General features: G+C 40.8%; 1 protein-coding gene across 2 annotated transcripts in view; it reads left to right on the top strand.

Annotated features, from left to right (window-relative positions):
• Positions 1 to 16,309, top strand: part of prkcz (protein kinase C, zeta) — a 480,227-nt gene that overhangs the window by 406,904 nt on the left and 57,014 nt on the right. For both annotated transcript variants that reach the window (XM_080182477.1, XM_080182476.1), the window contains exon 17: positions 4,347 to 4,462. In XM_080182477.1, the coding sequence (XP_080038603.1) occupies positions 4,347 to 4,462 (116 nt within the window). The remainder of the gene's footprint in view (positions 1 to 4,346; positions 4,463 to 16,309) is intronic.

Below are 16,309 nucleotides of genomic sequence, written 5' to 3'. Positions count from 1 at the left end.
AGTTTTCAACTGGTACACTCCAGTGTAGTAAACAAGCTTCCTGTGTCATGCTGTGCTTTGTTTTCTTCCATGTAAAAACACATTTGTTAATCTCTCAAACAAATTAAAGTACAGGTACAAGAATCACTTTAGTGACTTTTAAAAACTCTTAAGAAAAGATTCGATGCTTCATTTTGTTAAGTGAGGATGCCTTGCATTTGCTTCCGTTTCTGGAATTTAAGCTTTTAAATAAGTTAGTTTAGCTTACTTCTCATGGCCTGTCTCACGAGGTTGGTCACCAGTGGAGTGCCCCAGGGATCTGTTCTAGGACCCTTGCTGTTTGTCATTTTCATAAATGATCTCGATGAGGAAGTGGAGGGATGAGTTAGTAAGTTCGCCGACGATACGAAGGTTGGTGATGTTGTGGATAGTCTGGAGGGATGTCAGAAGTTGCAGTGTGACATAGAAAGGATGCAAGACAGGGCGGAGAAGTGGCAGATGGACTTCAACGCGGATAAATGTGTAGTGGTCCATTTTGGCAGGACCAACGGGATGCAGGAGTACAATATCAAAGGGCAGGAGTCTTAGCTGGGTTGAAGAGCAGAAGGATCTTGGGGTCCTGGTCCATAGGACTCTTAAATCGGCCTCACAGGTGGAGGATGTCGTCAAGAAGGCGTATGGTGTACTGACCTTCGTTAATCGAGGGATTGAGTTTAGGAGTCGGGAGGTAATGCTGCAACTTTATAGGACCCTTGTCAGACCCCACTTGGAGTACTGTGCGCAGTTCTGGTCGTCTCACTACAGGAAGGATGTGGAAGCTATTGAGAGGGTGCAGAGGAGATTTACAAGGATGTTGCCTGGATTAGGAGGCATACCTTATGAAGATAGGTTGAGGGAGCTAAGTCTCTTCTCCCTGGAGAGACAAAGGTTGAGAGGCGACCTGATAGTGGTTTATAAAATGTTGAGAGGAATAGATAGGGTGGATTCTTGGAGGCTATTTCCCAGGGCTGAAATGGTTGCTACGAGAGGACACAGGTTTAAGGTGTTGGGAGGCAAGTACAGAGGAGATGTTCGGGGTAAGTTTTTCACTCAGAGGGTGGTGAGTGAATGGAATTGGCTGCCATCGGTGGTGGTAGAGGCAAACTCACTGGGGTCTTTTAAAAGACTTCTGGATGAGTATATGGGATCTAATGGCATTGGAAGTTACAGATAGTTCTATGGCTTGGTAGGTATAGATGTGATCGGTGCAACTTGTGGGCTGAAGGGCCTGTTTGTGCTGTAGTGTTCTATGAAATATCTGGAAGTATTGAGTAAAAAGCAATACAAAATTGTTACTCAGTTATATAGTTGCATTGGAAATATGAAATAAAATCAGTAAATGCTGGAAATGTGGAGCAGGTCCAGCAGCATCTTAAAAGAGAGGAGACCAATTTAAGGCTTTTGGTTAGACAATCAGAATTAATGTGCGTTTCTTATATTTTCTGTTTATATGTTTACTATCTATTTTCTTTGTTTTCCTCATGGACTTTAAGTCCATCTGGAATATGTATTATATTCTAGAATGCCAGTTATCAGAGTAGATTGGAAAGGTTGGGACTGTTCTCCTTGGAGAGAAGAAGGCTTACAAGCAGTTTGACACTGGCGCTCGTAAGCATGAGGGGGCTGGACAGAGTACATAGGGAGAAACCTTCTGCTTGTAAAAGTATCAAGAAGAAGAGGGCACAGATTTAAAGTGATTTGCAAAAGAAGCAGATGTGATGTGAAAAAAACTTTTGAGTGGTTGGGATCTGGAATGCACTGCCTGGGAGTGTGGTGGAGGCAGGTTCAATTGAGACGTTTAAGAGGGCATTAGATGATTACATGAATTGAAGCAATGTGCAGGAAATTGGGGAAAAGACAACGAATGGCTGTTAAGTCATGATGCTCATTTGGAGAATCAGTGCAGACACAATGGGCCAAATGTACCATAATAATGATGTGATATCACCACTCACTGCCAGCTGTTCTCTCAACCCCTTTCTTTTGTAACCAAGCATTATGGATGCAATTGAGATTAGTCACTTAGTGACACAGACAGGAAAGCAAAATATTCTAATAAAAGGGGTGAAACTTATAAATATTGATGTTCGTAGACATCTGGGTGTACTCAATAACATACAGGTATAAGAAAGCAATTAGGCAAATAGCATGTTGTTTTTTATTGGAATGAGATTGGAATACAAGAATAAGGAAGTCTTGTGACAATTGCACACGGCTTCAGTGAGATTGCGACTGGAGTGTTGTGTGCAGTTTGTCTCTCCATATCTAAAGCAGGATATACTTACAGACAGTACAGTGAAGGTTCACTACTCTCATCCCAGAAACTAACAATGAATTCTCTGCATTCTCCAAAGTTCAGAAGAATGTGAGGTGATCTCATTGAAACATATAGTATGAAGGGATTGACATGGTAGACATTGAAAGGCTGTTTCCCTTGGTTGGGAAACCTATAACACAGGTATGGATTTAGAACTGAGATGAAGAAAAATTTCTTCTCTCAAATGGTTTTGAATCTTTGAAATTTTCTACCTCAGAGCATTGTGGAGGCTCCATTGCATACTTAAGACTGAGATAGATTGTGTTTTGGTGTCTTAGGGAATCAAGGGATATGGAAGCGGCAGGAAAGTGGAGTGGAGTTGATAGTAAGCCATGATATTGAACAGTGGGTCAGGTTCAAGAAGCTGTATGATCTACTCCTGCTCCTGTTTATTTTTTTCTTGAGCATCCCTTAATCTCTCCACCATGGTGACCGTCCCTTCAACTATCTGGGGTCCAAACAGTCTTAATTTCCCTCCCTGCCTCTCTGCCTAGCTTTCCTCCTTTAAGGCACTTCTTAAAACCTACCTGTTTGATCAACCTTTTGGTCATGTGATCTAATATCTCGTTATATAACCAGTGTCATATTTCGTTCAATAATACTCCTGTGAAATGCCTCAGGGTGTTCTCTTAAGTTAAAACTCCTATATAAATGTACTTCATTTAAAATAGTGGAAATGTGAATTTCTGGTAAAGTATGTTCCTATTATAGCACAATCCTTAATATTTAGAAGAATCGACTGTTAGAAGTTTTAGTATTGTGGTAACTATATTTCTCAGAACCACTGTTTTCCAGTTTTAAATGCCTGTTGGCAGACCAAGTTTCAGAATAATTGATTTCAGGAAGGGAATTATAAAGCTGTGATTTAGGGATTCGGATGATTTTCTAATGTGTGAGGCCTTTACCTCAAACCCAGGAATTTATTTAAAAATAAAATATGAAGGGGTTACTTTCATTTTTTCCTTGATGTTTTGCAACAGTGTTGAACCTAATTGCTGCTGTAAAGATGGCACGATGTAGTTGAAAAGTTGTTGAAACCCTTAGTATGTGACAAATTGTGCTGGTCTGAATGTGATTTTCATTGTGTTCAAGTTGTTTTGAGATTCATTGGTTTGATTCATTTATGATACATTTATGATAGCAGCAATATTGTTCAAGCAGCATTCAAATACTTTGCTGTGAAGTATTTGTTTTTAATAGTAAGTTGCATGTTTTATTTACACAAAAAAACTACTTTTTAATTTGTTGACTTGTCAATTTATCTTTCATTTTCACATATCAGATAAAGTCTACAAACTGTTTGACAACTCGAGCATTTAAGATAGTCCCTTCAAGACCCCGTGGTAGATGGTAAATTGCTGCCAGCCAGAAAAGTGTAATGAGTTTTGAGTTGCTGACGCAGAAAAATGTTTACAAAACTATTGTAACAATATGTCTATTAAAAAATCTATGTAGAATGCCAATAGTCAAACCCTACATTTTAAACAAAAACATCCATTCAGGGTTATAAATTCCATGAGAGAAAAAGGCACTGACCAATGTTCAATTCGCAATTTGATAAACTGTCCTCCATATTTACAAGTGTGTTAATACACTGGGCTTTGGTCTTTATAATAACTCTTAGCCGTTTCATCAATTTTCTGGGCATTTGTTCACTTCACTGCTATAATCCTCAACTCCAAATAATAGGCAAAGTCAGTGTTCACTTTAAAATTTTCTGTGCACAGTGGTGCAATAAATTAATTCTGCTAGTACAGCATGATAAATAGTTGGAATACTGGAGGGACAACATTGATGGGCTGTGTCTTTTTCTCATCCTTTATTTGTTTTTCTAATGGAGAGGATGCCAGATTTGTTTACATTGTTCGTCAAAAGTGTTGAATTAAACTTCCATGTCCCCCAAGAGTATTTTACTGTTTTCCGGAAAACGTATCATAACTAGTATATTTTGAATTTTCAACCTTCCTCTGATTTGTGTGCCCAGCAATGACTGACTCGTTTTTTTTCTCAGTTGGAGAAGAAGCAGGTGACTCCTCCGTTTAAACCACAGATCACGGATGACTATGGTTTGGAAAACTTTGACACTCAATTTACAAGTGAACCTGTGCAGCTCACACCGGATGATGAGTGAGTATATACATATGTACATTTTTGAGATTTTTAAACTGATCATTACTCATTGCCTTTTGGGAGCTTTGGAAATATGCATATGGTTTACTAAAGGTTACATGTCATTGTACCATGAGCCAAAGCAAACTATTTTAATTCATAGAGTTTGCTGAATAAATAAACTTTTGTAAAAAAAATTAATTTGGTTATATGTGGGCAGAATATATGAATACTAGAGCTGTTAGATATGATTGTTTTTTAAAAAAAGTAATAGGACTGGCTGAGCAATATGCTTATAACTTATTTTCTGCTGTTTGCGTATGAGTGAGTGTGGCATGCTTATTGGAGTCTGTTGTATTAATTTGACTTCAGCTTCTGTACTGCATATATCACTTCATATTTTCCCCTCCTTGGACAGATAAAATTCAAGTAAAATAAGTATTATGTTTTCCGTGATGTTGCACACAGATAAAAATTAGCATTTTGATTTTCCTTGCACATTGGCAGTTGACACCTATAGGCACTTCACGGGGTTTTATTTAGAACATAGAACCCTACAGTGCAGCAACAGGCCCTTCGGCCCATTGAGTCTGCACCGACCACAAGCCCACCCAGGCCCTATCCCCCCATATCCCTACACATTTACCCGCTAATCCCTCTAACCTACACATCCCAGGACACTAAGGGGCAATTTTAGCATGGCCAATCAACCTAACCTGCACATCTTGGACTGTGGGAGGAAACCGGAGCACCTGGAGGAAATCCACGCAGACACGAGGAGAATGTGCAAACTCCACACAGACAGTGGCCCAAGCTGGGAATCGAACCCAGGTCCCTGGAGCTGTTAAGCAGCAGTGCTAACCACTCTGCCACTGTGCCGCCCATTTAAATGTATATGGTCTCAAGGCTCCCTAGCCTTGGAGAACTCAGACATGACAATGCAGTTTTCTTAGTTTAAGATTTCATTAAATTAATCTTAATAATTACTTGAGTCTGTAACACCTTATTCAGCTTTAATACCTTGCAGCCTGAAATCAATTTAATTTTAGTAATGTAATGGCAACTGAAAAAGTATGGTAGTTTGTTGCTTCACCTATAACCATTGATTAAATCTCTAACGTCTGCAGCCTTACTAGTCAAAAGACCTGTCAGTAAAACAGATCAAATTAGTTGGAAAATTCAGTAATTGGTTGGTCGTCTGCCACATCTTTTTTCCTTTTGCCTGATACTCCAGTTGGTGTTGAATCAGTGAGAAAGCTGAGACATCACGCTACGCTGAACCAAAATAATCAGATGCTATGATGTACACCAGCAGACTGGTGATACATTTTAGCACATGTCTGCTTTTTCTTTGCAATTACTATATTGAATCAGACAACTAAAAATTTATACTAACTCTAATCTTTGCTGTTATTTCCCCCACCCCCCCAGCATCGTAGGACTCTGCCCCTGCCTTAGCTTGTCTGCTGCTGAAATCTTCATTCCTGACTTTGATATTTTAGACTTCAACATCCTATCTTCCATCCACCATAAAGTTGAGATCATCCAAAACTCTGCTGCTCATGTCCTAACTCTCACCAATTCCAGCACACATATCATCCAAATGCTCACTGGCCTGCATGGACTTTCAGTTGAGCGTTGGCTCAATTTAAAATTCTCATCTTTATTTTCAAAGCCCTTCCTTCCCTATATCTGTAACATCCTCCATCCTTTGGACACTGCTGTCCACAAATTCTAGTCTCTTGCACACCCTGGTTTTAACTGTTTTATCATTGGTGAATGTACCTTTAGCTGCAAAGGTCTTTAGCTCTGGAATTTTCACCCAAAAGTCTCTCTTCCTCTCTAGCTGTCTTTTTTCCTTTAAAGATGTACCTTAAAATATTTTGTTAATCTGCTCTTATCTCCTTACGTGGTTCAGTATCAAATATTGTTTGATAATGCTTCTACGAAGCACCTTGGGTTGTTTTACTATGTTAAAAGTGCTATATGAATACAAGTTGTGATTGAATCAATATGTATTTGAAGCTCTAACAGCAATTTATTCCTGATTGAAAGCATTTTTCCAGTTTTTTTTCCCTTAAAGTACGAACTGTTGTCATTGGGTGCAATCTGGCAGATACCAGCAGCCTGCCAGTCGTTAATTCAAATTCCATTCTTTCATACAGGATATGAATAGGATGTGATCCTGTACAATGAACAGTAAATTTCACTTTTATATACTTTTAATGTAGAGAAACTTCCCAAGATGTTTCACAGAAATATGAAGAGCAACTGTCAGTATTTAAAGAAAGTACAATAGGAATGCAAATATCCAAAAATTTAGAAAAGTGTGTTTCAAAAAGGGCCTTGGAGAAGGAGAAGTGGGAGGGTTTGGCAAAGGGAATTTTAGTGGTGGCTGAAACCAGGACATGTCAAGAAACAGAATTAGTTGGTATGTGGGGATTTCAATATTGATTATTTGAATAAAAACAATATGCAGGGTTATGGGAAAAAGGTAGGAGAATGGCATTAAGTCATAATGCTTACTTGGAACTGTTGGGGCCTCGTTTTCCATCATTACAATTCTGTGACAAGGTTATTGCCATTGCCAGCAGCAAGCCCATATGAGGTTTTAAACACAAGGATTTGCATTTTAAATCTGGGGCACGGGAGGTCACTGTAAGCCATCAGATAGGCTGATGGCTTAGCAAGACTTAGGGAGAAGAAAGACTTGTATTTGTATGAAGCTTTTCACAACCGCAGGATATCTTAAAGTGCTTTACAGCCAATCACCTACTTTTGAAGTGTGGTCACTGTTATAATGTCAGAAATGCACCAGCTGATTTGCATATAGCAAACTCTCATAAACAGCAATGTGATAATGATCAGATAATCTATTCTTTTGTGATGTCGATTGAGGGATAAATGTTGGGCAGGAAATTGGGGCTAAATCCCCTGCTCACCTCCAAGCCTGTAGGTTCTTTTACATCGATCTAGCTAAAGAACTGGACTTCAATTTAACATCTCATGCAAAAGACAGCACTTCTCAGTGAAGCATTCCATCAACTACACTGGAGTGTCAACCTTGATTTCTGTTCACCTGATGACTCGCCTGATGAAGGAGCAGTGCTCCGAAAGCTCATGATTCCAAATAAATTGGTGTTGTGAGACTTCTTACTGTGCCCACCCCAGCATGTCCACATCTTGATTTATGAGTTCAAGCTGTGTGAAACTTATATCTGGTACCTCGTGACTCAGGCAAGAATGCAAAATGGGATAGCATTACTAGAGTTTTGGATGACCTGGAGTTTATTCTGGATAAAAGCAAATTACTGTGGGTGCTGAAATCTGAAACCAAGAGAGAAAATGCTGGAAAATCTTAGCAGATCTGGCAGCATCTCTTTACAGATGCTGCCAGACCTGCTGAGATTTTCCAGCATTTTCTCTCTTGGTTGAAGTTTATTCTATGTAGCTGATTGGAGGTCAGCCAGGAGAATTATTGCATACTAGATCTGGCGGTCATAAAGGCATAGGTGAGAATTTTAGGTGCCAGTTGTCTGAAGTAGCAGCAGGACTTACCTGTAATGGAAAAGATATGGAGCTGAATTTTTAGGACTGAATGGAGGTGAGTAAAGGAGGGAGGAGGGTACAGGGAGGTGGATGTGCACAATGTGGTAGGCACAGTTTTTTGCTAGCTTCATACCGCTACTGTGTAATTTTCCTGAGGTGGGATTGCAAGCAGCAGGTAGCCACTTTATAATAGTTGAAGGCTAAATAAGGCCTTTTGTTTTAAGTATTAAGAAACAGGCCAGCTAACTGGAGGTGGACCCCTGGTGCCATATGGGGAGTGGGGGGAACGGTGCAGTGTTAAGAAGCGGCCCAGGCAGGCTTTGAGACTTGATCCACTTGCTCAGTCACAGCTACAGCCACAGGTTTTTCTGTGAGTGCATCCCCCACCAAGATAGTGGCACAGTTGCTGAAGAAGCTTGTAAATTTAAAAGTTTAGAAAAAGTTGGAGAGAGTGTACCTCCATTTTGATGCTCTACCTCTTCCTCCTGAAGAGGCAAGCTTCAGCTTCTTTAATGCTGGAGCATCTCCTATTGGCCCTTTAGCTTCAAAAGCCCACTAGCCATCCTGAAATTGGCCATCAGCTCCTCATTGACATCAACACCGCCAGAGGTGCTGGCACAACGCATCTAGCGGAGGCCCAGGGTCAGCAATCTCAAGTGAATGACAGGAATGGGGTGCATAGAGGAGTCACTGGCTGAAGCAGGGTGCTGTGGTAGGCAGTGGGGTCAGAAGAAAGGACAGGGAAGTGGCTATCAGCAAGCCCCCGTTCCTGATACTGGGTTCTTTGATCAGCCATCAAGTATCTTTGAACAAGGGGCCCTTGTCCCCAGGAGCTCTCAGACAAGCTCAACAAGGGTTGTTTTTTGGATTCCCCACATGGTGACCTCCCCACCCACTGCTGGTTGAACACCAGTGATGGTGGAAAGGTGCCCTTAAGTGGCTATTAGTTGCCCATTTAAGGGCCTTGATTGGATTCTGGATGGGAATACCGGCAACTATGTAACAGAGAAGTGAACTGTATGTATTGGAGAAGCAATGATCATTGAGAGTGTACACACTTTTAGAATGAGTGACTTGGCTGAAGTCTGTCCAGTTGCAGTGTTATGGTTAAGATCAGAATCCAAAGTGTGCTACGGAGCCTTGCGTGGATCATAAGCTTTGTACCTTGAAATTGGTTGGGATAAGTGTAAAATGTTTCACCTCAGGTATGATTCAAATGACCACTAGGGAGCTTATATCAAACAAAGTTTATTTAAGAATATAGTTAACGTGTATAGTACGAAAATTAGCAAGAACTTTTATCAATTACAAACAAGAAACAAACAACCATGATAATGTATATCACTTAACCAAGATATCTACAATGTTCCAATCAAACCAATCCCATTGACAGGTTTAATGCAGCATAGACTAATGCTCATGTGATACTGGAAATCGAGTCCTTTGGTTAGAGAATTGAAATCTCTTGATTCACTCAGAACAGGTTGAATTCAGAACAGCTTCCCAGAACATCAGGGATTTTAGGCAAACTACGAAGAAGCAAATTCTCTCCTTCAGGAAGACAAAACCTTGCTTTAAGATCACCAGCAGACTTTCCAAATACAACAAGGAAAAAGAGACTTCTGTTCAGCTTATTATCCCTGTTAAAAGCCCAACTGCAGTTCAGAACTGAGAGTGAAATCTTAAACTCATTGGGGTGAAAAAAAACCTGTCCAAAAACACGTGACTGTCCTGCAAGATCGTAAAACTAATCCCAGAGTAAACACAAATAACCCTATTTCAAACTCTTAAGTAGCAATAAAAGGATTCATTCTAGACAACCCAATAACAATGACATCATTGAAGCTATGAGCTAAGAAACCAGTGAAGCTGTGAGAGCTGCAGGAATTTTTTTTTAAAATAAAATTTCTTAAAGGTACACTAATATCACAGTTACTCTTGCTTAGGGATGATTTTAACAAATAGATATTTGTACTTATGTTTAAAAAAAAGTGATGCCACCAAAAGGCTACTAAATAACAGAGTGGTTGTAAGAAAAAAACAAGTCTTCCCGACAGACAGTAAATCAAGAGTCCCAATCCCACACCCTTCTGCCCTTTTCAACATCTCCCTGCCTCCATACTCAAAGGAGGGCACTAAATTCCACTGTTGCCAGCTTCAGACTGCATTTAACTCTGACATTGAGCCCTGAAGCCTGCAGAAAAAATCCAGCAAATGGGTCAAAACTTGGGATTGAATGTCAGGAATGGATTAACAGTCACCTATTTAAGTTCTAAATTGGATGTTAATCATTTAATACAAGGCACTGGGATATATAAGGAGTTACAGGTGGCACTGGGTGTTGGCGAGAACTTTATGCAGAGTCGAATCAAAGAAATAAAGGTAGTTTATCAAGAAGCAGAACTCATGTCTCCTTTACTGAACTGCAACTGAGAGGCTCAAATATTGAATAGGACGCTAAGATTGTAGATCATCTTGTTCAGTCTGAATGGTCAGATAGAGGAATAATGATAAGAGAATGGATGTGATGACAGCTTCAGTCTTCTTGATGTTTAATTAGAGAAAGCTACATTTCTTTAATGACAGGAGTCTGACAGCACAAGAGGAATGATGAGCTTGAGAGAAGTGGTAGACCCCCACATCTGCAACTAAGTTAATAAATAAAAATATGTAAATGAGGAGACCAGGGATGTATTGTTGGGTTACCACAGTAAGACGTCTCATAACACCAGGTTAAAGTCCAACAGATTTATTTGGTAGCAGACGCCACTAGCTTTCGGAATGCCACTCCTTCATCAGGTAAGTGGGAGTTCTGTTCAAACACAGCATAAAAAGACAGAAACTCACTTTACAAAATAATGGTTGGAATGTGAGTCTTTACAGGTAATCAAGTCTTAAAGGTACAGACAATGTGAGTGGACAGAGGGTTAACACATGTTAAAGAGATGTGTATTGTTTCCGGCCAGGACAGTTAGTGAGAATTTGCAAGCCCAGGCACATCGTGGAGGTGATCTGGCTGTGCTAAATTGCCCCTTAGTGCCCCAAAATATGTGGGTTAATGGAATTAGGGGGTGAATGTATGAGGTTACAGGAATAGGGTGTGAGATGGGCCTGGGTGGGGTGCTTTGTTGGAGAGTCAGTGCAGCCTCAAAAGGCTGAATGGCCTCCTCCTGCACTGTAGGGATTCTATGAGATATAGAAGGAAGAAAGATCTTTAAAACAGATTAGAGATACTTGATTGATAAGGGATGTGAGGAACTCATTGAAAGTGGCCACAACACTGATCAAGTGGCTGCGAATTTGAATAAGAGATTATATGGATAGTGCGATTTGATTTATTATTATTGTCACATGTATTGGTATATAGTGAAAAGTATTGTTTTTTGCACCCTATACAGACAAAAGCATATGGTACACAAAGAAGGAAAGGGGAGAGTGCAGAATGTAGTGTTATTCATAGCTAAGGTGTAGAAAAAGATCACTTAATATGAGGTAGGTCCATTCAAAGGTCTGATGGTAGGAGGCAAGAAGCTATTTTTGAGTCAGTTGATACATGTCCTCAGACTTTTGTATTTTTTTCCCGATGGCAGCTTTTATTGCGATTATTGCCATTGCACCAGTTCACCAGATTCTCTATTTCTTTCCTATACTCTGTCTCATCGTTTGAGATCTGAACCACTGTGGTTGTGCCGTGAGCAAACTCGAAAATTGAATTAGAGGAGAATTTGGTCATGCAGTCGTTGGAGTTTTAGGAGTATAATAAGGGGCTGATGACACAGCCTTGGTGGGGCACTGATGCTGAGAGTGAAAGAGGTGTTGTTGCCGATCCTTACAGATTACAGTCTGAGTTAGGAAGTTCAGCGTCCAGTCGTAGAGGAAGGAGTTGAGCCCCAGGCCACGAATTTGGAAATGAGTTTTGTAGGAATAATGGTGTTCAAAGTTGAGCTGTAGTCGATAAATAGGAGTCTGACATGGGTGTGTTTGTTATCTAGGTGTTCCAGGGTTGCGTGTAGGGCCAGGGAGATGGCGTCTGCTGTGGACCTGTTGCGGCGGTAGGCGAACTGTACTGGATCCAGGCAATCTGGAAGGCCGGTGTTCATCCATGTCATGACTAACCTTTTGAAGAACTTCATGATGATGGATGTCAGAACCACCGGATGATAGTCATTAAAGCACACCGCCTGACTTATCTTTGGTATTGGGATGATAGTCGTTGTCTTGAAGCAGATAGGTACCTCAGATTGTTGTAAAAAGTGATTGAAGATGTTTGCGAATACACCCGCCAGCTGGTCTGCATAGGATCTGAGTGCTCATCTGGGTACACCGTCTGGGCCAGTTGCTTTCCGTGGATTGACCTTCAAGAAGGCTGCTGTGACATCGCATCAATGGTGACATCGGGTACAGAGTCTTCCAGGGTGGAGGGTGTGCTCTTGCTGCCCCCTTGCTTAAAACAGGAATAGAATTAATTGAGCTCATCAGGGAGGGGTGCATTGGTGCCAGCAATTTTATATGCCTTCAACTTGTAGCCTGTTAAGTCTTGCAGACCTTGCTGTAGTATCTGGGGGTTTGTGTGGGTAATCTGAGACTCTAGCTTGGTCCACTTTTGGCATCTTTGATGGATATCCTTAGATCATGTCTGGCTTTCTTGATTCGGACAGGGTCACCTGACTTTAATGCCTCAACACAAAGGCAACAATTTCATAGGAGAGGACAAGGGAGCCGAGATGAAGTTGAAGCTATTAAAAATGAAGTTATTCAGGATCTCAATGGGTAGAAGCTCAAATGGGGCTTGGAAGAAGAAGAGATAGGAGAAGGATGAGGATTTTAAATGAAAAGTGAGACTGGTGGAATGAGGTTGGATGCTGGAAGGACAGCTGATGTGAATGTGTGATAAAGGCTAGAGGTTTGAGTAGCATTACTGATGTAAGTAAATGTGTTGGCTTCAGTAAGGAGCAAAGTGTTGCTGCTCAAGTTTTGGTTAAATCTGGGATGTCAATAGAATCATTCACAATAAAGTTGCAGATGGCTGAGGGCTTGTTCATGAATAAGGAGACGTTCTAGAAGGAACTGGAGGATGAACATTGATCAACCTTTAATTACAGTATGAAAAACATACATGGACAGTTTTCATAGTAATTGTTAACATAGGAACTTAAAGGGAAAAAAAGGCAGACAAGTGTGTGCAGAAATAATATATGGATATATTTACATCATAGTTTCCTATTTGAAGTGGTTGAATCATTGGCTAAACAAGTGCAGTCTGGAGGATTAGCCATGTGAGCCCTGTGTTAACCGATTTTGTTTCCATGAGTGAATTAAGCAGGTGACTTGTGAATGCTACAGGTGCAAGTGAGTTGAGGGCTGTTTCAGTGGAAAGAAAAAAATCTATAATGCAGATAAGCAAATTATAAATAATCCTGTTTATCCATTCAAGTGCATTCTTCCATAGTTTTAAACTGCTGTTTTTATTTCGGGTTTTGAATTAACTTTAATGGGGCTTTTGATCAGCATGGAGGCTAATTCTACTCCACACAGATGCAAGCTGTCTCTCTCTCCTCTCCAGAGATAGTTTGCTACCTTACAAATTTCTTAATCGTGAGGGGAAGGTTGTTATAATTAGCCACTGTATCCTGAAGTAGAATGAAGAAAAATCAGAAGTTCCCATTCTTGATTGCCATCCTACGATTCCTCTCGGAAATGAACGGGTAGAATTTAATGCTCTCCCCCAAGATATGTTTGGTGGTTATGTTCATTTAATCAGAGTGGTGGGTGGGGATCCTATTGCCTTCCCAGTTGAGCTATTAAGTCCAAGTGGGAAGGCTCATGGATGTCCAATTAATGCCCACTAAAGGGTCTCATCCTGCAACCAGTCTATGCCCAGTTGGGGGACTCGCCATGTAGGAAATCCAAAAAGAAAACCTTGTTGGAGTTGCTTTACAGACTTTTGGGGTGGGAAGGGTGGTTTTCCCTGTGCCTGATTGAGAGAACGGCATTGGGAAAGGGGGGCCTACTAAGAGCCTGCCCCCACCCCCACCTTTGCTGTTGACTCCGTTCCACCCATGACCATGTGATACTGCCATCACACACCTGGGCCCCTCAGATCCTGGGTCTCAGGTCAGTGCATTCTCCCAGTGGCACTGCCAAACAATGCCCAGAGGCTGGCAACTCTGAGGGGTGAGATTTCTGGCTGAGTTTCTTGATCCTGGGGAATGCCCATCAGCGTCCAGTTAAGTACCTGAAAGCAGGTGATGCAGGACTCTCCAGTTGGTACACAAGACCCCCACCACCTCCAATAATTACCGCCCAGTGTGTGTAGACATTGTGTGAGGACAGAATCGGATCTTATGGTGATGCCCACTCTGTCTATCAATGTCCAATTCACTATCAAGGGTCACATATGACCACTCTCATTTGGAAGGCCAAGGGCAGCAGATTAATGGGAACACCACCACCTGCAAGCTCCCCTCCAAGCCACTCACCATCCTGACTTGGAAATATATCACCATTCCTTCACAATCACTAGTCAAAATCCTGGAATTCCCTCTCTAACGGCATTGTGGGTCAACCCACAGAACATGGGCTGCAGCGATTCGAGAACACAGTAAAAAGTCTGACAACAGGTGACGAAGGGACTAACCCCGAAAGCTAGTGAGTGTACTATCAAATAAATCGGTTGGACTTAAACCTGGTGTTGTCAGACTTTTTACTGTGTTTACCCCAGTCCAACGCCAGCATATCCACATCGCGATTCGAGAAGGCAGCTCACAACCACCTTCTCAAGGGCAAGTAGAGATGGGCAATAAATGCTGGCCAGCCAGTGATGCCCGTGTCCTACGAACAAACAATAAAAAACCACAGAAAATGCTGGCAAATTTCGGCAGGTCTGACAGCATCTGAGAAGAGAGGATAAAGCTAACAATTCAAATCAGGATGATCCTTCAGAGATGATCGCAGGCTGGGTAGCAATTAGCATCAGGAGCAAAGATTCGGGAAAGATAATTAGTCACATTCTCACTTCTGAACATGGGGTCCTCATGGTTGAACTGTCATTTTGAAACACTGATATTAAATGCCTAGGCTCACACATGAAATATTGCCAATTCAGCAAGTTTTTGGAGGCTGCCAATATCTGTGTAATCATACCTCAGCAAATAGCTGTGGGACCATATTCCATCAATATAATGGAGATTGCCAGAACCGCTGGGACCATGCTCCAGTAGGAGTTAAGAAGGAGAGAGGAAATGTTTCACTTGTGGGACATATTCCTTCATTACAGATTTCCTTATTTTTAATGCTAGTTTTTTGGTAAGATGATGGAAGATAACATAATATTGTGGACCAGAAGACTAAAACCTCAATAATTTAAGGCACACTACAGCATATTACTTCAGAAACCAAGATTCACACAGAACACATTGCTTGACAGCTAGAATACAATTCTCCCAGTTTAAGCTTCACATTAAATCCTTGTATACACGTTCACGAGCTGGCTAAAAATGCTACAATCGTTCGAAAGAACTGGAGAAGTGCAAGTCAGCAGGAGCAGCACTTTTTTACATTTTATATGCTGTTTCCAAAAAAAAAATCATATTTCAATAATCGTGCAAATAAATCTGTATCTTCAATATTTTCATTCCATCTATCTCCTTTGCTCCCCCACACAGGCAATATAATTAAATCTTAAATTGAAGGACCCAATCCTGGATCCAGTTTTTAATCTAGACAATGTTGAACATGCTATGTTCAACATGCTGACTCAATGTTTCTCCTTCCCACCCCGGGTAGTGTCATTTGTCAAAATATTGATAATTTTTGACAGCTCTCTATTTAAATTGTGGGCACAAATATATGTAATTTTAAAAGGATCATATTTTACATTCATACCTAACACTTCTGGGTTGGAGTAATGGATGTGGTGAATACCAAGCTCTAAATTTTCCTGTAATTGATTGTCAAAGTATTTTGTCACAACACCAATATTCCAAAATAGTTTCATGTCATAGGACTTTAAATTGGGAATCTAGCAACATAACTATGAGAATAATAAATACAAAATAAGGTTTTTTTTTCTTTTTAGTTACATACAGATACCAATTCTCTGTGTAAAATGCTGACCCTTGCGGGATTTAGTTCCAAGTGTTCTGACAGCCATTTGGTACCCTGCCCAAATGGCTATTATTGCATCTAAGAGCCTAGATGATTTTGTGTCAGCAGGCTAGCCAATTCTGGAGGGCAATTGCTCCAAACCTGATCCTGTTCCTTTCTAATTTCCATGGATGTGGACTTTACATCAAAAATCACAGGCTGGCAATGAAA

Source organism: Carcharhinus amblyrhynchos, unplaced genomic scaffold (genome assembly GCF_965287045.1).
Source record: "Carcharhinus amblyrhynchos unplaced genomic scaffold, sCarAmb.v2.hapA scaffold_56, whole genome shotgun sequence".
In the NCBI taxonomy this organism is placed as follows: Eukaryota; Metazoa; Chordata; class Chondrichthyes; order Carcharhiniformes; family Carcharhinidae; genus Carcharhinus; species Carcharhinus amblyrhynchos.
This window is presented reverse-complemented; position numbering and strand designations above follow the sequence as displayed.